This window comes from Rana temporaria, chromosome 6 (assembly GCF_905171775.1).
Source record: "Rana temporaria chromosome 6, aRanTem1.1, whole genome shotgun sequence".
Lineage (NCBI taxonomy): Eukaryota > Metazoa > Chordata > Amphibia > Anura > Ranidae > Rana > Rana temporaria.
The window spans coordinates 182,992,924-183,015,030 of NC_053494.1; the positions used below are offsets into that span (position 1 = coordinate 182,992,924).

The following is a 22,107-nucleotide window of genomic DNA, read 5'->3' on the forward strand; positions in this document are numbered from 1 at the left end:
ATGGCACAAAAAAGCACAAACGTAGCACTAACAAATAGTATGTTTGTTTTTAAGATTTAATACCATGGGGTGCAAAGTCAGTGGGTTGTTATGAAATAAAAACAAGCTGTTATATCTTAAAAACCATAGCAGCACAAATAAAAATATTAGCAGCACAAACATAGCACTAAAACATTTGAGTTTTTATTTGTGCAGATTGTACGGGGGGGGCAAAGTGAGTGGGGTTTGAAAAGAACCAAAAAACTGTTATAACTTAAAAACCATAACAGCACAAATACATTTTTTAGCAGCACAAACCAGCACAAGTGTAGCACTAACCAACAAGACCAGTTTTGCGTCATTTGGGCGTTGTAGGGGGGCTGTGTGACCTTTGGTGACCTTTAATAAATCATTAATAACGCAAAACGATAAAAGATAGAAAGGAAATTTAAACAGCACAAAACAGCACAAACATAGCACTAAAGAAACACACTTGAGTTTTTATTTGTGCTGATTGTAAGGTGGGCAAAGTGAGTGGGGTTTGAAAAAAATACATAAACTGTTATAACTTTAAAACCATAACAGCACAAATAAAAAAAATTGCAGCACAAAACAGCACAAATGTAGCACTAACCAACGAGACCAGTTTTGTGTCATTTTGGGGTTGTAGGGGGGCTGTGTGACCTTTGGTGACCTTTAATAAATCATTAATAACGCAAAAACGATAAAAGAAAGAACGGAAATAATAGCAAAAAACAACACAAACGTAGCACTAACCAACGAGACCAGTTTCGTGTCATTTGGGCGTTGTAGGGGGGCTGTGTGACCTTTGGTGACCTTTAATAAATCATTAATAACGCAAAACGATAAAAGATAGAAAGGAAATTTAAACAGCACAAAACAGCACAAACATAGCACTAAAGAAACACACTTGAGTTTTTATTTGTGCTGATTGTAAGGTGGGCAAAGTGAGTGGGGTTTGAAAAAAATAAATAAACTGTTATAACTTTAAAACCATAACAGCACAAATAATTTTTTTTGCAGCACAAAACAGCACAAATGTAGCACTAACCAACGAGACCAGTTTTGTGTCATTTGGGCATTGTAGGGGGGCTGTGTGACCTTTGGTGACCTTTAATAAATCATTAATAACGCAAAAACGATAAAAGATAGAAAGGAAATTTAAACAGCACAAAACAGCACAAACATAGCACTAAAGAAACACACTTGAGTTTTTATTTGTGCTGATTGTAAGGTGGGCAAAGTGAGTGGGGTTTGAAAAAAATAAAATAAACTGTTATAACTTTAAAACCATAACAGCACAAATAAAAAAAATTGCAGCACAAAACAGCACAAACGTAGCACTAACCAACGAGACCAGTTTCGTGTCATTTGGGCATTGTAGGGGGGCTGTGTGACCTTTGGTGACCTTTAATAAGTCATTAATAACGCAAAAACGATAAAAGATAGAACGGAAATAATAGCAGCACAAAACAGCACAAACGTAGCACTAACCAACGAGACCAGTTTCGTGTCATTTGGGCGTTGTAGGGGGGCTGTGTGACCTTTGGTGACCTTTAATAAGTCATTAATAACGCAAAAACGATAAAAGATAGAACGGAAATATTAGCAGCACAAAACAGCACAAACGTAGCACTAACCAACGAGACCAGTTTTGTGTCATTTGGGGTTGTAGGGGGGCTGTGTGATGTCATAGTCTGGAAAAAACAATTGCTAATATCTTCAAAATAAAAGCAGCACAAACGTAAATTTTTGCGGCACAAAACAGCACAAACGTAGCACTAAAGAAACACACTTGAGTTTTTATTTGTGCTGATTGTAGGGGGGCCAGCTTCGCTGAGCTCGGCTTGTGTTCCCTGGTGCAGCCCTTTGCATGGATGCTGCTGAGTTACACCTCCTTTATGGGGCATAACTTTACGCAGGATGTAGAACTTTACGCGCACTGCATCGGGCGCACGTACGTTCGTGAATTGCCGTATCTCCCTCATTTGCATATTTGAATAGAAAATCAATGGGAGCGCCAAATGCGTCCAGCGTAAATATGCGCCCACTCTACGCCAGCGTAGGCAAGTTACGTTGGTGCAATGAAGCCTGTTTTTAGGCTTATCTTAGTTTGTGGGCCCGACGCATAGATACGACGGCGCATATTTGCACTTACGCAGCGCATCTGGAGATACGTCGGTGCAAGTGCTTTGTGAATCCGGGCCCTCCTCTCTAATAGTTCTGTTTATCATTATCATCTCGTTTCATGTTTTGGTTATGAGACAGGAAGTGATGTGAAATCTCCTCAATAAGAAAAAAAATGACCGGGGTTATAACCCACCCTTATACTCTATCCAAAAGGAAAAGAAGTTTTCCTACTAATGTAAGTACAATTGGCATATAAATAGACAATCAATCCTGTCCCTAATTATTATTATTATTATAATACAGGATTTTTATAGCACCAACAGTTTGCGCAGCGTTTTACAACATAAAGGAGCCAGTACAGTTACAATACAATAAAATAAAAGAGGGTTAAAGTGGAGTTCCACCCAAAATTACAAGTATATCTCATAGCCTTCCTTACATAGCATACATCTTCTAACGCTGCATTAAAAAAAAAATTGTGGTTTAAATACCTAGTTATTTTCCTTTTCATTGCTACTTCCTGCCTCTCACTCCCACGGGCAGGGCCGATCTTAGGGTCACAGCCGCCTGGGTGCAGAAATATTTCTGGCGCCCCCACATGGGCGTCGTCATTTTACTAACTCCTCCCCTTTACAAATGTTTCTATGGCAATGACTCAACCACAGAGATGCTCCCCCACGAAGTCTTCATTAACCTGGGATCCCTACATGATCTCTTAACAATAAACAAAATACAGCAAGAGAAGCAGAGTACTTTATTGGGACCTCGAGGGGGGCCTCTCTGATGGACACAGAGAGGGCTTTTGTTAGAGAGTCGGTTAGCTGTTCAGCGCCCCCACCTCTGCAGGCACCTGGGTGCAATGCACCCTCCTGCCTAGGTTCGGCCCTGCCCGCGGGAGTAGGCGTGTACCCTGCTTTCCCCGGCGCCGCACTGTCTCATGGGAGCTAAGTGTTATCCTTCCCAAGAGTCAGTGCGTTGCGCCGAACAGCGAAATCTCGTGTAAATTAGAATCAGGAAGTGACACGTGATGGGGGTGTATCCTAATTCGCCATTTTAAATAAGGGCATGCAGGTGTATTTGCACATTGAGACAAGGGAAATGCATGCACCGTTGTGGTTGCCATCACAACGGGGCGGGGACTTTTGATGACGCCGCGCGTTGTGATGGCAAACCCGGAAGTTCACCGCGCTGCTCAGAGTAAACACAATTCACCGCATCCAGCAAATGAGTGCTTGTGGGCTTCACATGCCCACAAGCAAAATGGAAACTGCCCTATGCCAAATATATAAGTTATTCTTTCTAAAGAAAATGGACAGCCAACCAAAACAGTGATGCCGCGTACACACGATCGGTCCATCCGATGAGAACGGACCGATGGACCGTTTTCATTGGTTAACGAAAAAAACGATCGTGTCAGAACGCGGTGACGTAAAACACAACGACGTGCTGAAAAAAACGAAGTTCAATGCTTCCAAGCATGCGTTGACTTGATTCTGAGCATGCGCGGATTTTTAACCGATGGTTGTGCCTACTAACGATCGTTTTTTTTCTATCAGTTAGGTATCCATCAAATTTAAAACAAGATTGCTTTTTTTTAACCTATGGATAAATAACCGATGGGGCCCACACACGATCGGTTTGGTCCGATGAAAACGGTACATCAGACCGTTCTCATCGGTTTGACCGATCGTGTGTACGCGGCATCAGTATTTATCTGCAATGGGGAAAAAAAACAAACGAATGGCCGCGGAACCTCCGCTTTAAGAGATGGTCCTGCTCATAAAAGCTTACAATCTAATAATGGAGCTTCCAAAAAAACAACCCCATATGAATCTATTTATGGAAGGGAAAGCAGAAAATTTGGACTAACAAACTTCTGGTAAAAAAAGTCCATCTAACAACCTGCACACGTAAGCCGCAATTATCTAGGATAGAAAAACAAACCAGCAGCTTACCTCATGTCCTTATCACTAATCACTTCAATTACCGGGCAAGCGACTTTCTTTCTGTTTACTCGAACTTGTTCCAGGAGAGGCTCCAGCCACCCGACATTACATTCGACGTGTGAGTCAAGGAAAGTCAAAACATCCCCTGCAAGAGTGAATGGCCGCTTTATTATCCAGCAAGTGTAGGATGTACGGTGTATACAGAGGCCTCGTACAGCATATGTCTGCACTGTGTGAGCTTCAAATATTTACACAAGGATGCATATTGATTCTACGACATGATCCTGGGTGAAAAACAGTTCAACGTAGAAGAAAGACCGGGGAGATTCATGTTCTAGGTACTACAAGGCTACAAAAGGACCCTTAATATGATATTCCGGTTGGTCCAACTGGAGCCAAGGCAGAATGTGGCTTTCCAAACCATTACAAAGTGCAAGATTAAAGGGGTTGTAAAGGATTTTTTCCCCCTAAATAGCTTCCTTTACCTTAGTACAGTCCTCCTTCACTTACCTCATCCTTCGATTTTGCTTTTAAATATCCTTATTTCTTCTGAGAAATCCTCACTTCCTGTTCTTCTGTCTGTAACTACACACCGTAATGCAAGGCTTTCTCCCTGGTGTGGAGAAAGCCTCTTAAGGGGGCGAGCGGGCAAGTCACGACACTCTCTACTTTGCAGCTAGAGAAAGAAGCTGTGTGTTAGTGGGCGTCCTGACACTCCTGCTCGCCCCCTCAAGAGGCGTTCTCCACACCAGGAAGAAAGCCTTGCATTATGGTGTGTAGTTACAGTGAGAAGAACAGGAAGTGAGGATTTCTCAGAAGAAATAAGGACATTTAAAAGCAAAATGGAAGGATGAGGCAAGTGAAGGAGGACTGCACTAAGGTAAAGGAGGCTATTTAGGGAAATTTTTTTTTTCCTTTACAACCCCTTTAATTCAAATTTTAGTACAGTAGGTGAACCCGATTTTGTGTCAATCTCGCTCTCTTTCTCAGCGAGATTGAGCACCTACGAGCCCCATCGCGGGAGCCAGCGCCGAGCTGGCTTGCCGCGATGGATACAGAGCCGTCATAGAAGCGACGGGAGATCCGACTTGGATTCCCGCCAATTCTACACGTGTGCGGCGTTTGTTATGAATCCTGAAGGGGAAGTCCCCGCCGGATTTTAAATAAAAATCCGGCATGGGTCCCCCCTCAGGAGCATACCGGGCCCTTAGGTCTGTTATGGGTTGTAAGGAGAGCCCCCCTACGCCGGAAAAAACGGCGTAGGGGGTCCCCCTACAATCCATACCAGACCCGTATCCAAAGCACGCTACCCGGCCAGCCAGGAAGGGAGTGGGGACGAGCGAGCGCCCCCCCCCCTCCTGAGCCGTACCAGGCTGCATGCCCTCAACATGGGGGGGTTGGGTGCTCTGGGGCAGGGGGGCGCACTGCGGCCCCCCCCACCTCAGAGCACCCTGTCCCCATGTTGATGAGGACAGGGCCCCTTCCCGACAACCCTGGCCGTTGGTTGTCGGGGTATGCGGGCGGGAGGCTTATCGGAATCTGGGAGCCCCCTTTAATAAGGGGGCCCCCAGATACCGGCCCCCCACCCTAAGTGAATGAGTATGGGGTACATCGTACCCCTACCCATTCACCTGCAAGAAAAGTGGTAAAAACACAAATAAACCACACAGTGTATTAAAATATTTTATTTTTCTGCTCCGGAGGCCGCCCCCTGTCTTCTTTATTAGCTCTTTTACCAGGGGGGGCTTCTTCTTTGACGTCTTCGGGTGGGTGGGGGCCGCCGTCTGGTTCTCTTCCACCGCCGGGGGGGGGTGGCTTTTAAAAAAGCCCCCACCCCCCCGGCGGGTTTCCTCCGGCGTCTTCGGCGGGGCTCTTCTTCTTCCGCTATCCCGACGGGTCTTCTCAACTCTCCGGGGTTCTCCTTCTGTCTTCGCCGCTCTCCGTTGTTGACTCGGCGCACCCCGGTTCTTCGTCTCGCTGTCCGGTGTCTTCTTCCGTGATGTACGTCTTCTCCTTCCGTGCTGTGATGAGTTCTTCTTCCGTGCTGTGACGTCATGTTCTTCACTTCTCTCCTTCTCCCGATGTTGCCACGCCGGTCCTCCTCGCTGAAATGACGGATGCGCGCCTTGCATCGGACCTATATAGGCCTCACAGTCCCATCATGCTCTGTACCTACCCATGTGATACCTACCACGTGGGTAGGTATCACATGGGTAGGTACAGAGCATGATGGGACTGTGAGGCCTATATAGGTCCGATGCAAGGCGCGCATCCGTCATTTCAGCGAGGAGGACCGGCGTGGCAACATCGGGAGAAGGAGAGAAGTGAAGAACATGACGTCACAGCACGGAAGAAGAACTCATCACAGCACGGAAGGAGAAGACGTACATCACGGAAGAAGACACCGGACAGCGAGACGAAGAACCGGGGTGCGCCGAGTCAACAACGGAGAGCGGCGAAGACAGAAGGAGAACCCCGGAGAGTTGAGAAGACCCGTCGGGATAGAGGAAGAAGAAGAGCCCCGCCGAAGACGCCGGAGGAAACCCGCCGGGGGGGTGGGGGCTTTTTTAAAAGCCACCCCCCCCGGCGGTGGAAGAGAACCAGACGGCGGCCCCCACCCACCCGAAGACGTCAAAGAAGAAGCCCCCCCTGGTAAAAGAGCTAATAAAGAAGACAGGGGGCGGCCTCCGGAGCAGAAAAATAAAATATTTTAATACACTGTGTGGTTTATTTGTGTTTTTACCACTTTTCTTGCAGGTGAATGGGTAGGGGTACGATGTACCCCATACTCATTCACTTAGGGTGGGGGGCCGGTATCTGGGGGCCCCCTTATTAAAGGGGGCTCCCAGATTCCGATAAGCCTCCCGCCCGCATACCCCGACAACCAACGGCCAGGGTTGTCGGGAAGGGGCCCTGTCCTCATCAACATGGGGACAGGGTGCTCTGAGGTGGGGGGGGCCGCAGTGCGCCCCCCTGCCCCAGAGCACCCAACCCCCCCATGTTGAGGGCATGCAGCCTGGTACGGCTCAGGAGGGGGGGGGGGGCGCTCGCTCGTCCCCACTCCCTTCCTGGCTGGCCGGGTAGCGTGCTTTGGATACGGGTCTGGTATGGATTGTAGGGGGACCCCCTACGCCGTTTTTTTCGGCGTAGGGGGGCTCTCCTTACAACCCATAACAGACCTAAGGGCCCGGTATGCTCCTGAGGGGGGGACCCATGCCGGATTTTTATTTAAAATCCGGCGGGGACTTCCCCCTCAGGATTCATAACAAACGCCGCACACGTGTAGAATTGGCGGGAATCCAAGTCGGATCTCCCGTCGCTTCTATGACGCGCTTGCTGGGATGTGCTGTCACTATTCCAGTGAGTGTGAGATGTCGGCGAGATCTCGGCACCCTGTCGCCGAGTATCAGCGCGACGCTGTCGTGCTAAAAGCACAATATCACAAACACCTACTGTAGATATGATTAAAACGGGGAAAGGAAAAATAGGAGATAAAATACAATGAAATGGGACAACGTATATCTAAAAGTCCAGTCTAGTCAAGCTTTATTGTCATTCTACTATATGTGACGTGACGACATACAGTAAAACGAAATGTGGTATCTCACAGGGCCACGGTGCTACATACAAACTAAACATAATTATAAATAAATATACAAAGTATAAAAAAACTTAAAAACATTTTTTTTAATTATCACTGATCATAAAACACATTTTCCACATTAGTCCACGTGACATAATACAATATACATATTAAAACTTCAAAATATGATGAAAAAACATATATTATTAAGGTGTTACTCAACCCACAACAGTAAAATCAGTCTGTATATGCAGTATAGCATGCTTGTTATACTCAATGTGTTACTTAAGGGGTTAATCCTCTGCATTGGGTAAAAAGGAATGTTTTATCATGTATGCACAGATCCTCCCCCTCCTGCACTGTCTATCTGGGGAGGGCCAGCTAACACAGGCAAAGTAGGCGACCTGCACACACTCAGTTGTGTCTTTTATGCTGGAGAGAACATTTGCTTGTTCTCAGAGCTAGCCAGGTCACGTGATATTGACATCACACATGTGGGCATATATACAGGCTGAATTGAAAATCTCCTTTCTGAACTCTTAGCACTGGAGAAACTGTGCAGTTTATCATGTAACCGTGGTATACAGATCATCCAAAAAGGTATATAGTGGCAGTATTTTAGTGTAAAAATAAGATTTATAAGCTGTAGGCACTGTGGGGGGGGGGGGGGGGTTGCGTAGGAACTATTTTCATATTGCTGGGTTTAGTAACACTTTAAAGATGGTTCACTCCCTTTTTTATTCTGACGCGTTTCATGGACTTGATCCACTTCTTCTCGGTTCAACACTGCTCCCCGTGGACCCCCAGTTCGTTGTATATAGGCTTATTTCTCTCTTCCTTCATCTTTTCTGTGTCAAGGGGCATCACCCTAATATTTAAGATACCAGGATGAAGAATGTTGAATAATCGTTTTTTTTTTTAGACTATTATTTGAATAAAAAATGTTTGACGGCTCCTGAATAAGTGGATCTAGTCCATGAAACGCGTTGGACTAAAGGGAATGGACCATTTTTAATAATATACTTTATTTCATCACATTTTGAAGTTTCAATATATACATTAGATGATGTCATGTGGACTAATATGGAAAATATGTTTTACGATAGGTGATAACTAATAAATGTTGTTTTTAGATATATGTTGTGCTTCAAAAGTCCAATTTCAGTGTATTTTTCTCTTCTATTTTTCCTTTCCCCGAGAATAGCGATACACAGGGATAAAACTACAAGAAAAGGCGCTACACAGGGATAAAAGTACAGAGAATAGCGCTACACAGGGATAAAAGTACAGAGAATAGCGCTACACAGGGATAAAAGTACAGGGGATAGCGCTACACAGGGATAAAAGTACAGAGGATAGCGCTACACAGGGATAAAAGTACAGGATTTGCGCTACACAGGGGTAAAAGTATAGAGAATAGCGCTACACAGAGATAAAAGTACAGGGGATAGCGCTACACAGGGATAAAAGTACAGGGGAAAGCACTACACAGGGATAAAAGTACAGGGGATAGCGCTACACAGGGATAAAAGTACAGGGGATAGCGCTACACAGGGATAAAAGTACAGGGGATAGCGCTACACAGGGATAAAAGTACAGGGGAAAGCACTACACAGAGATAAAGGTACAGGGGATAGCGCTACACAGAGATAAAAGTACAGAGGATAGCGCTACACAGAGATAAAAGTACAGGGGATAGCGCTACACAGAGATAAAAGTACAGGGGAAAGCACTACACAGGGATAAAAGTACAGGGGATAGCGCTACACCGAGATAAAAGTACAGGGGATAGCGTTACACAGGGATAAAAGTACAGGGGATAGCGCTACACAGAGATAAAAGTACAGAGCATAGTGCTACACAGAGATAAAAGTACAGGGGATGGCGCTACACAGAGATAAAAGTACAGAGGATAGTGCTACACAGAGATAAAAGTACAGGGGATAGTGCTACACAGGGATAAAAGTACAGAGGATAGCGCTACACAGGGATAAAAGTACAGAGAATAGCGCTACACAGGGATAAAAGTACAGGGGATAGCGCTACACAGGGATAAAAGTACAGGGGATAGTGCTACACAGGGATAAAAGTACAGAGAATAGCGCTACACAGGGATAAAAGTACAGAGAATAGCGCTACAGAGGGATAAAATTACAGAGAATAGCGCTACACAGGGATAAAAGTACAGAGAATAGCGCTACACAGGGATAAAAGTACAGGGATAGTGCTATACAGGGATAAAAGTACAGAGAATAGAACTACACAGGGATAAAACTATAGGGGATAGCACTACACAGAGATAAAAGTACAGAGGATAGTGCTACACAGAGATAAAAGTACAGGGGATAGCGCTACACAGAGATAAAAGTACAGGGGATAGCGCTACACAGGGATAAAAGTACAGGGGATAGCGCTACACAGAGATAAAAGTACAGGGGATAGCGCTACACAGGGATAAAAGTACAGGTGATAGTGCTACACAGGGATAAAAGTACAGAGAATAGCGCTACACAGGGATAAAACTATAGGGGATAGCGCTACACAGGGATAAAAGTACAGGGGATAGCGCTACACAAGGAAAAAAACAAATTGTATAGACTAAAAAGGATGACCACATTTAGATTGTGGATTGGTCCAGATATGATTTTTTTTTTTTTTTGTCACAACTCTCAAGAGTTGATAACCAACACGTTTAGGAGGTTATGCACAAATTCCCTTCATCTGGGTTTTATTATATGAAAGAAATCTTTCTCGGTTAATTTGCCTGGCTGACAATACCTTACATGTGTTGACAGAGTAAATGAATCCTTGGTCTTGCGTAAGATGAACGTTACCTGTCGCGATATTCGCTCCAGCAATTCTGGCTCGAATTAATCCATGCCTTTCCTTCAGATGGAGAATCCGCACCTTGGGATATTGCTTCATGTACTCATCTAGCTTTTCTTTGAGGTAAGCTAAAAAAAATGAATAAAAACAAAACAAAAACAGATCTTACAGGAGATACAACTAGGAGGCGTAAAAGTATATTCAGGCTCGTTCATCAATTGTCCTAAAGTGTAGCAGCGGTCACACTTATACTGCACTTTACCCCATCAAGTCCTATATTCACCAATCCAGCAAAATATTACCTATGAAACTATAGACATCCATGTCAGCATCTTCTGACCCGGGCCTGTGCATGCTCTGTACACTTTCCATTCAATCCTATGAGGGTTCATACTTCATTGTCAGCAATATCTCGCTAGATCGGAAACTGGGGAGTATACAGCTTACAGGAGGGGGGCAGGCGTGCACTTACACTTTATACAGTACCAGTCACCACTGGGCTTATGGCAAAATCTAAATATTCCGTATAAAAGGAGCACAGCTGAACATCCTTACTATGAAATATTTTATTTTCCTTCTTACTTAGCTTTACTTACTTTGCCTGAGTCTCTCTTTTCAAAGACAGATGTAAAATATCTTTTTTTTTTTTAAATAACAAACATGATATACCTACCTCCACTGTGCAGTACATTTTGCACAGAGTGGTTCCAACCCCCCTCTTCTGGGGTCCCACGGCGGCTCTTGCGGCTTCTCCCTGCAAGAGTTAACCCCCTCTGGGAAGCTCTCTCCCGAGGGGGTTACCTTGCGGGCGCGCTCCCATGCCATACAATCGGCGCCCATAGCTGCCGATTGTATGACTCAGCCCCGCCCCCCCCCGGCGGCCAGGTCATTGGATTTGATTAACAGCAGCGCCAGCCAAAGGCTGCGCTGCTATCAATCTATCCAATGAAGTGCCGATCAGACATGGGGAGAACGACGCGGGATCGCTCCCCTCGGAAATTCGGGGCTCAGGTAAGTAAAACGGGGGCTCGGGGGTGACAGCAAGGTGTTTTTTCACTTTAATGCATAGAATGCATTAAGGTGAAAAAACACAAAGGTTTACAACCCCTTTAACTTTACTTACTTTGGCTGAGTCTCTCTTTTCAAAGACAGATGTAATATATCTTGCTTAAAGCTGAACTCAAGTGTATCTGAGCATCAGAACCTGAAAACGCTATTTACCGTATATATACTCGAGTATAAGCCGAGTTTTTCAGCACATTTTTTTGTGCTGATAATGCCCCCTCGGCTTATACTCGAGTCCCCTTTTTGCACCTGATCTCCTGAACATTTGTAGAACCAGTACTGGCCGACCGTAGGTCCCCTGGACCCCAAACTTTGCACACATGTAGCCCCACTCTTTCTCTACAAGTGTGCAAAGTTTGTTAACAGCTCCACCCACTACAGACTGCCTGCAGAAAACTACAGGAGGGGGCGGAGACGAGACCAGTCACCCTGTACAAGAAGAGAGAGCAGCAGTGACCGGTCTTTATTACAGGAAACCTCTGGATAGAGGCAAAGTTTCACACTGGATTACCACACAGATCTGGAAGAAACACTCCAAGATTCCAGTAAGAATACACATGCCTCCTGTATGTAGACAATATTTGCTTATCCCAGAGTTCAGATTTAACCACTTCCCGACGGCCGTACGACTTTATACGGCCGCAGGGTGGTTCTAAATCTCTGAGCCGCCGTGTTTTTACGGCATCCGCTCCTCCTGGCCACTGGGGGGCGCGCAAGCGTGCCGGCGGCACGCGCCCGCCGCATCACTGGAATGCCGATGCACGTGCCTGGCGGCCGCGATGTCCGCCAGGCTCCCGCGATCGGCGGTTACAGAGACAAGGACGTGGATCTGTGTGTTTAAACACACAGATCCACGTCCTGTCAGGGAGAGAGGAGACCGATCTGTGTCTCTTGTACATAGGGACACAGATCAGTCACCTCCCCCAGTCACCCCCCTTCCCCCACAGTTAGTAACACTCACTAAGGTACACATTTAACACCTCCCTCACCCCCTAGTGTTAACCCCGTCAATGCCAGTCACATTTATACAGTAATTAGTGCATATTTATAGCACTGATCGCAGTATAAATGTGAATGGTGCCAAAAATGTGTCAAAAGTGTCCGATGTGTCCGCCATAATGTCGCCGTCCCAATAAAAAATCGCAGATCGCCGCCATTACTAGTATAAAAAAAAAAAAAATTCTGTCCCCTATTTTGTAGGCGCTAAAACTTTTGCGCAAGCCAGTCGATGTGTCCGCCATAGTGTCGCCGTCCCAATAAAAATCGCAGATCGCCGCCATTACTAGTATAAAAAAAAAAAAAAAATTCTGTCCCCTATTTTGTAGGCGCTAAAACTTTTGCGCAAACCAGTCGCTTATTGCGATTTTTTTTTTTTTACCAAAAATATGTAGAATACGTATCGGCCTAGACTGAGAAAAAATAAATAAAAAAATGGAGCTATTTATTATAGCAACAAGTAAAAAATATTATTTTTTTTTTCAAAATTGTCGCTCTATTTTTGTTTATAGCGCAAAAAATAAAAACCGCAGAGGTGATCACATACCACCAAAAGAAAGCTCTATTTGTGGGGAAAAAAGGACGCCAATTTTGTTTGGGAGCCACGTCGCACGACCGCGCAATTGTCAGTTAAATCGACGCAGTGCCGAATCGCAAAAAGTCCTCTGGTCAGGAAGGGGGTATATGTGCCCAGTAAGCAAGTGGTTAAACAGCTTGGGTTGAATACTTTCATAATAATCATGTGTAGTGTACATCAAAGTAAATGTTGCCGCAGTATATTAGTGCTCAATGCAGGTTTTTCTTTTACAAAAGCTTGGAAGGTTTCCACACAATCTTCGCAAAGGAAACAAGGCGCAATGCGACATGTCACAGCAAGTGTCTTACCTTTTGTGCTACAGTCATCCACTAGAATGATTTCTTTGATAAGTTCGGGAGGCGATCGGTTTAAAGCGCTAAAAACTGAGCGGAGAAGTGTAGACCAAACCTCGTCCACAAAGCACATGATGATGCTTGTGTTGGGGAGATCGTCATGGATCAGCTGGTTGGAACACCTGGAAAACAGAGAGTGTACATTACCATCCCATAATCCGGACAGATGAGTTACTCCACACAGGCTAAGAAAATCAACATGACTGTCCAAGGAACTTCCAGAAGAATTTCATGAATAACTTTAGATGCCTTCAGGCTCTCTCTCTTGTCCCCCTTTGACATTGATGATAACCAAATGACTGTTCCATTGTTACCCATCTTCTATGTAAGAGAGAAAAAAAAGCCCTTTCTTTGGCATGGTCCAGAAATTTGGATCTGCTTCTTTGGGACTGTTGGTAGCCTAGGGGGAGATTCAGATAGAGATACGATACGACGGCGTATCTCCTGATACGCCGTCGTATCTCTGAGATCCGACGATCGGATCTATGCGACTTATTCATAAGAATCAGTTACGCATAGATCTCCCTTAGATCCGACAGGTGTAAGTGACTTACACCGTCGGATCTTAGGCTGCAATCTCCCACCACCGGCCGCTAGGTGGCGCTTCCATTTGTATACGCGACGAATATGCAAATCAGGAGATCCGCCGAGTCAGAAACGAACGCCCGCCCGTCGCTTTTTATTTTTACGTCGTTTGCGTTCGGCTTTTTCCGGCGTATACTTACCCCTGCTATGTGAGGCGTATCCTATGTTAAGTATGGCCGTCGTTCCCGCGCCGAGTTTTGAATTTTTTCGTCGTTTGCGTAAGTCGATTCAGAATACGCCTGGACGCAAGTTACGCTCACGCCGAAACTACTGACGTCCTAGCGACGTCATTGGGAGCAATGCACGCCGGGAAAATTCGCGGACGGCGCATTTAAATCGGCGCGGGGACGCGCCTGATTTAAATACTACACTCCCCCTAGCCGCGGAATTTGAATTCCGCCGGGGGATTTACGATCCGCCGGCGCAAGTTTCAAGGTAAGTGCTTTCTGAATACTGCACTAGCCTCTCAAAATTGCGCCGGCGGATCGTAAATCAAATAGATTACGTGGATCTAAAGATCCGCTAATCTATCTGAATCTAGCCCCTGGTGTTTTTTTTTTTTTGTCTGTGACCCAATTCAGAAGATTTCCCAACACTAATGCTGCGTACACACGATCGATTCGTCTGATGAAAACGGTTTGATGGACCGTTTCCATCAGACGAACCGATCGTGTTTGGGCCCCAACGTTTTTTTATCCATCGGTGAAAAAACTAGGAACTTGTTTTAAAATTATCTGATGGTTAAAAAACCGATAGAAAAAAATGATCGTCTGTGGGCAAGTCCATCGGTTAAAAATCCACGCATGCTCAGAGTCAAGTCGACGCATGCTTGGAAGCATTGAACTTAATTTTTCTCAGCACGTTGTTGTGTTTTACGTCACCGCGTTCTGACACGATAATTTTTTTTAAACTGTCGGATTTCCAAATAGTGTATTTAAGCATATAAGCTTTGTTTTGTGTTGAAAAAAACTGTAAAATATAAAACTCCAGTGTGTGTAACAAGATGTCCGCTTGCCCCCTTCTCACTTTATCATTACTGTGCAGGAGTGTGGGGTGTAGCAAGATGGCGGCGACGGAACGTCACTTCCAGAGCAATCTATGATGGGGAGCCGAATGCAACGAGACAACTGGTCTGTATTGTCGCAAATCGTTTGGAATGCATCACGCATGCGCAGTGTGAAATTTCTCGTTGCAACGTCATTTCCGGAGCATTCTGTGATAGGGAGCAGAATGTGACAATACACCTGCAATCCGCCCTCCAACAGCTGCCCTATTGTCTCCAGTGTGAAAGTGCCCCCTTACATCAGGTGTCCCCATCAGAGTGTCCCTCTACAACAGGTGTCCCCATCAGAGTGTCCCTCTACATCAGGTGTCACCATCAGAGTGTCCCTCTACAACAGGTGTCACCAACAGAGTGTCCCTCTACATCAGGCGTCACCATCAGAGTGTTCCTCTACATCAGGTGTCACCATCAGAGTGTCCCTCTACATCAGGTGTCACCATCAGAGTGTCCCTCTACATCAGGTGTCACCATCAGAGATTTCCTCTACATCAGGTGTCACCATCAGAGTGTCCCTCTACATCAGGTGTCACCATCAGAGTGTTCCTCTACATCAGGTGTCACCATCAGAGTGTCCCTCTACATCAGGTGTCACCATCAGAGTGTCCCTCTACATCAGGTGTCACCATCAGAGTGTCCCTCTACATCAGGTGTCACCATCAGAGTGTCCCTCTACATCAGGTGTCACCATCAGAGTGTCCCTCTACATCAGGTGTCACCAACAGAGTGTCCCTCTACATCAGGTGTCACCATCAGAGTGTCCCTCTACATCAGGTGTCACCATCAGAGTGTTCCTCTACATCAGGTGTCACCATCAGAGTGTCCCTCTACATCAGGTGTCACCATCAGAGTGTCCCTCTACATCAGGTGTCACCATCAGAGTGCCCCCTTACATCAGGTGTTCCGAACAGAGTGCCCCCTTACATCAGGTGTCCCCACCAGAGTGTCCCTCTACATCAGGTGTCACCATCAGAGTGCCCCCTTACATCAGGTGTCCCCACCAGAGTGCCCCCTTACATCAGGTGTCCCCACCAGAGTGTCCCTCTACATCAGGTGTCACCATCAGAGTGCCCCCTTACATCAGGTGTCCCCACCAGAGTGCCCCCTTACATCAGGTGTCCCCACCAGAGTGTCCCTCTACATCAGGTGTCACCATCAGAGTGCCCCCTTACATCAGGTGTCCCCAATAGAGTGCCCCCTTACATCAGGTGTCCCCAATAGAGTGTCCCACTACATCAGGTGTCACCATCAGAGTGTCCCTCAACATCAGGTGTCCCCAATAGTGTGCCCCCTTACATCAGGTGTCCCCAATAGAGTACCCCCTTACATTAGGTGAAATTGCAGCCTTATCCAATCAAAATCATTGTCAATATTTGGTAGTAATTATCACAGCTACGCCCTTCAGCTACAGTACTTGAGCACTAGACGTGAGAGAAAAATGTGATCATTATGTCCCTTCTTTACTTCACGCTTCATGTTTCACTTCACGCTTCAGCGGTGCCCCTGTGCATGTGAGAGATTTCATCCATCCCAACTGTGCAAATGGCAAGGTTTTTTTTCCCACTTTACGGGAGCCCTCAATTACATTGTAGGTCAATAGTGGTCATCTTTCTTGATATCGGAGCCTCAAGTGTGGCCCCCAACATCACCAAGGGGCAGCACATAAGATTTGGTAAATTCTCATTATCAGAGACAGAAGACACACAACAGTCTTATATTAATAAGACTATGGGCATGAGACAAGAGATGGTCAGAAACTGCGGAAATAATACAAGAGATGGTCAGAGACTGCAGACATATTACAAGAGGTCAGAGATTGCAAAGAGAAGGTTAGAGATTGTAGACATAACACAAGAGATGGTCAGAGACTGATGACATAACACAAGAGATGGTTAGAGACTGTGGGCATAATACAAGAGATGGTCAGAGATCGCAGACATAATACAAAAATGCTCACATAATACAAGAGATGGTCAGAGATCGCAGACATAATACAAGAGATGGTCAGAGACTGCAGACATAATACAAGAGATGGTCAGAGACTGCAGACATAATACAAGAGATGGTCAGAGATTTCAAATGCAATACAAGAGATGGTCAGATACTTGTGGACATAATACAAGAGATGGTCAGAGATTGCAAAAATAATACAAGAGATGGCCAGAGACTGCAGACGTAATACAAAAGAGGATTAGAGACTGCAGACTTAAGACAAGAGATGGCCAGAGACTGCGGACATTATACAAGAGATGGTCAGAGACTTGTGGTCATAATACAAGAGATGGTCAGAGGCTGCAGACATAATACAAGAGATGGCCAGAGACTGTGGACATAATACAAGAAATGGTCAGAGACTTGTGGACGTAATACAAGAGATGGTCAGAGACTTTGGACATAATACAAGAAATGGTCAGAGACTTGTGGACGTAATATAAGAAATGGTCAGAGACTTGTGGACGTAATACAAGAGATGGTCAGAGACTGCAGACATAATACAAGAAATGATCAGAGACTTGTGGACGTAATACAAGAGATGGTCAGAGACTGCAGACATAATACAAGAGATGGTAAGAGACTGCAGATGTAATACAAGAGATGATTAGAGACTGCAGACTTAAGACAAGAGATGGCCAGAGACTGCAGACATAATACAAGAGATGGCCAGAGAATGCGGGCGTAATACAAGAGATGGTGAGAAAATGCAGACTTAATACAAGAGATGGTCAGAGGCTGCAGATATAATACAGGAGATGATCAGAGGCTGCAGATATAATACAGGAGATGATCAGAGGCTGCAGATATAATACAAGAAATGATCTGAGATTGCAGACACAATACAAGAGACAGTCAGAGACTGCAGACATGATGCAGGAGACTGTCAAGCCCCATACACACTATCAGTTTTCCTGATGGTTTTCTCTTCAGGTTTACCAAAACCATCTAATATGAGGTCAAACCTTAAGCGTTTCAATTTGAATGCAATCAGGCAGGCCCTTGTACTACATGGTTTTGGTAAACCTGAAGAGAAAACCAGCAGGAAAACTGATAGTGTGTATGGGGCTTCAGAGACTGTAAACATGCTACATCCCTGCGGGGAGACGCTGTGTTCACATCCCACGGGGATGTAGTCCCAAGTGAGGGGGCGAGCACGCTGACTAACACCCAGCCAGATGATTGGGGCAAGGTTACTGAGGAGGAACAGGAAGTGAGAAATTCAGACAAAGAAAAAAAAAATTTAGAAGGGAAATCGAAGGAAAAGTTTTGTGAACCAACAATGCACTAGCTTAAAGCGTTTTTTTTTTTACACCTGCAAGGCAAAAGCCATAATGAGCTAGTATGCACTGCATATTAACTCATTATGAAATACTTACCTCGGAACGAGGTGTAGGGAACTTACCTGGTCCACGCTGAGCCGAGCGTGTCTTCCGGGTATCGCCACTCCAGCGCTGTGATTGGCTGGAGCGGTGATGACGTCGCATGCGCGCGGGAGATTTCATTCCGGCGTGCGGCCCTTCAGCCGAGGATCCCCCCTGTGCAAGCGCCGCTGCAATCAGCGGCGCATTGCGAGGGGAATATCTCCTAAACCGTACAGGTTTAGGAGATATTCTTTATACTTACAGGTAAGTCATCTCAGCATTAGCAGCCCCCCCCCCCCCCCGAGCCCCCGTTTACTTACCTGACCCTTCGAAAGTCCAGTGCCGTGAATGCGCAGGCTTCTCGGTCGGCTTCTCACTCATTCATTGGTTGACTGAAAGCAGCGCAGCCATTGGCTGGCGCTGCTGTCAATCACATCCTCTGACGCAGTGTGCCGGGGGGCGGGGCCGAGTGATACAGTGAGCAGCTATGGCCGCCGGCTGTATCACAGGAGCGCGCCCGCAAGAACTCATCACCATGCTCGCTCGCTCGCATGAAGGTGATGAGTTCTTGCGAGGGGGAGCCGAGACAGCCGCCGAGGGACCCCAAAAGACCAGGTTCGGGGGCCACTCTGTGCAAAACGAGCTGCACAGTGGAGGTAAGTATAACATGTTTGTTATTTGAAAAAAAAAATTCTTTAAAGGGTCACTAAAGGAATTTTTTTTTTAGCTAAATAGCTTCCTTTACCTTACTGCAGTCCTGGTTTCATGTCCTTATTGTTCGTTTTTGCTTTGAAGTAGCTGTAATTCTGCTGTGATCTCCACACTTCCTGGTTGCCTGTTTCCTTATAACCATAGTACTGGGAGCTTTTCACGGTGGTCTAAGCTGTCATTACTGTGTGTCTAAAACTCCTCAGAACCAATCAGATTCATTTTAAAAACCAAACACTGCCCTGGATTTGTTTGTTTTTGTTCTGTGAGTCTTCCCGACTCACCTCTCACCCGGAACTTCATGTATGTCCTTTAAAACCGAAAGTGAAACTAGAGGCACATTACATGATAGATTAAATTACATTTTTAATCATTTTTAAAAGCAATCAGTTAACTTTTTTGTCTCTATACCCAATAAACAGTCATTTCAGCAAAAAACATTTTTTTCCTTTAGTGACCCTTTAAGGGTCTGAGCTTCAGTTTTACTGAAATCCCCCCCAACCACACACTTTGCCCTGATGTGGCAGATGGACGGGGTGGACTATGAACTCCATTGGAGTGTTGCATACTAAGTCAGGCTATATGACTACAGAAAAAAAATTCTGCATGATTACTAGCTTCATATCCTGATAGATAATATAAGGCCTCGTACACACGACCAAGGAACTCGGCGGGCGAAACACATAGTTTTCCTCGTCAAGTTCTTGTTAGGCTGTCGAGGAACTCGACGAGCCAATTTTCTCCATTCCCGTTGAGGAAAAAGAGAACTTGCTCTCTTTTTGGCTCGACGGGATCCTCAACAGTTTCCTTGATGAAAAGCATACACACCACCGGTTTCCTCGGCAAAAAACCCTCCCACCAAGTTTCTTGATGGATTCTGATCGTGAAACTGGTCGTGTGTACGAGGCCTGAGAGAAGTTCTCTGGAACGTAGATTTCGTTTTCTGACTCGGCATAATTTATAAAACAGAAATCCCCAACAAGGAAGAAATACGATAGGCAGAGCTCCGATAGGAGTAGATAACGCCAATAATATCCCCGGCTATCAGCTCTCCCATTCTGTATACCGTGTGTACTCTGGCAGGCTGACAATGTGGTATTGGGCGATTTCCAAAAGCACGCCAGTCACGCAGAACCATCTAGAACGGATCTGCTGAGACCTCTCTAATCTCTGTGTATCTTTTTAGTATTTAGTGCAAATGTAGACAGGAGGAAACTTTTCACATTAAAGTAGAACTCCAGCCAAAACTTTTAAAAGGCTCAGAGAAAGGGGATGAGGGGGTCCAGACAAATGAGTAATTAGATGATGGAAGTGATAACATACTAAAGTAGTTAATTTGGTGTGGGCATCAAGGTTTTAATAACCCCTGATGGAGAAAGGGTTAAAGCCCATCTCTGGGTACATCAGCTCCCTTGATGCCCCTCCTTGATGGGATCGGCCCACACTGAAGCTGATAAACTGCAGTTTATAGGCGTTTTGGCTCATAAACTGAACTCTATGTTAGCCTATGTGCCCATGCACACCTGGGCGTTTTTTAGTATTAATGAGCTTTGGAGTTTATTGGCTTTTTTCTGAACGCCCGAAATTTGCGTTCAAAGTGCCGTTTTTTGGCGGGGAAAAAACGCTCAAAATGCAAAACGCTGAAAAACGCAGAAAACCCGCTCAAAAACGCAACGTTTTTTAGCGTTTTTTAATCCATTGAAAAAAATAAATAAATAAAAAAAAAAAAAAACTACACTGAAAAACGCCGCAAAAACGCTGCAAAAACGCAAAAAAACTTTGAAAGGCTCCCTGCAAAGCTACTGGCGTGTTTTTATAGCTTTTATCAGCTTCAGTGTGCATGGAGCCGTTCTATTCAACTCAAAAGCAAACAATATTGCAGCTTTCCAATTCTTGAATGTAATGGCTGCCTTAAATATTCTTATGCCCCGTACACACGGTCGGAATTTCCACCAGAAAAAGTCTGATGTGAGCTTTTCGTCGGATATTCCGACTGTGTGTATGCTTCATCGGACTTTTGCTGTTGGAATTTCTGCCAGCAAAAGTTTGAGAACTGGTTCTCTATTTTTCCGAGGAAGTCGGCTTTTCCCGGCGTATAGTTAAAGCTGCTATTCTAAGGCGTATAGATAGACTTGCCATGTTAAAGTATGGCCGTCGTTCCTGCGTCGAATTTTAAATTTTTTTTTTTTGCGTAAGTCGTCTGTGAATAGGAAAGGACGTAACTCACGTCGGCGTTCAAAAAATCACGCCGGTGCGACGTAATTTCACGCAAAGCACAGCAGGAAATTTCAAAACGGAGCATGCGCAGTACGTTCGGTGCGAGAACGCGCCTAATTTAAATGACCCACGCCCCATTTGAATTAGGCGGGCTTGCGCCGGAGGGATTTACGCTACGCCGCCGCAACTTTACAGGCAAGTGCTTTGTGAATCAAGCACGTGCCCGTAAAACTTGTGGCGGTGTAACGTAAATGCTATACGTTACGCCGCCGCAAATGTCTGTGAATCTGGCGCAAAGTATTTGGCAGATAAAATAGCCCCCTTGTATGTATTTCATCCTTGTATTTTGCTGCTTGTCCATGTTGGGTAATCTCTGAGTATGCACATTAGTGCTCCAAAATTGCACCGCATTGCAAATGCATGAGATCGGCAGGTGCATGCTGGTTAGCATTGGCCACGCTGTGCAGAATCTTCACAAAGTAAGAAAACAATGCTGCACAGATAGAAAACTGGGCATAGTTTACAGCATACCTTTGTTACATTGCACGAGACATGAGTATTGTAGGGGTACTTTTATCTTAAAAGTCATATTTCAGCCAGAACTTTGCTTTAGCAATTCTGCACTTTGAACGAATGTAGAGAAAAGAAGACTGCAGAAAAACAGGTACAACTTATGCAGGAGGATTTGTTTAATCTCCGTGTATC

At 45.3% G+C, this 22,107-nt stretch overlaps 1 protein-coding gene across 1 annotated transcript in view; it reads right to left on the bottom strand.

The window, feature by feature from the left end:
- Positions 1-22,107, bottom strand: part of GALNT5 (polypeptide N-acetylgalactosaminyltransferase 5) — a 66,919-nt gene that overhangs the window by 22,986 nt on the left and 21,826 nt on the right. Inside the window, exons 2-4 of the mRNA XM_040357934.1 lie at positions 13,432-13,598; positions 10,494-10,613; positions 4,086-4,221 (exon numbers count right to left, since the gene is read on the bottom strand). Of these exons, the coding sequence (XP_040213868.1) occupies positions 4,086-4,221; positions 10,494-10,613; positions 13,432-13,598 (423 nt within the window). The remainder of the gene's footprint in view (positions 1-4,085; positions 4,222-10,493; positions 10,614-13,431; positions 13,599-22,107) is intronic.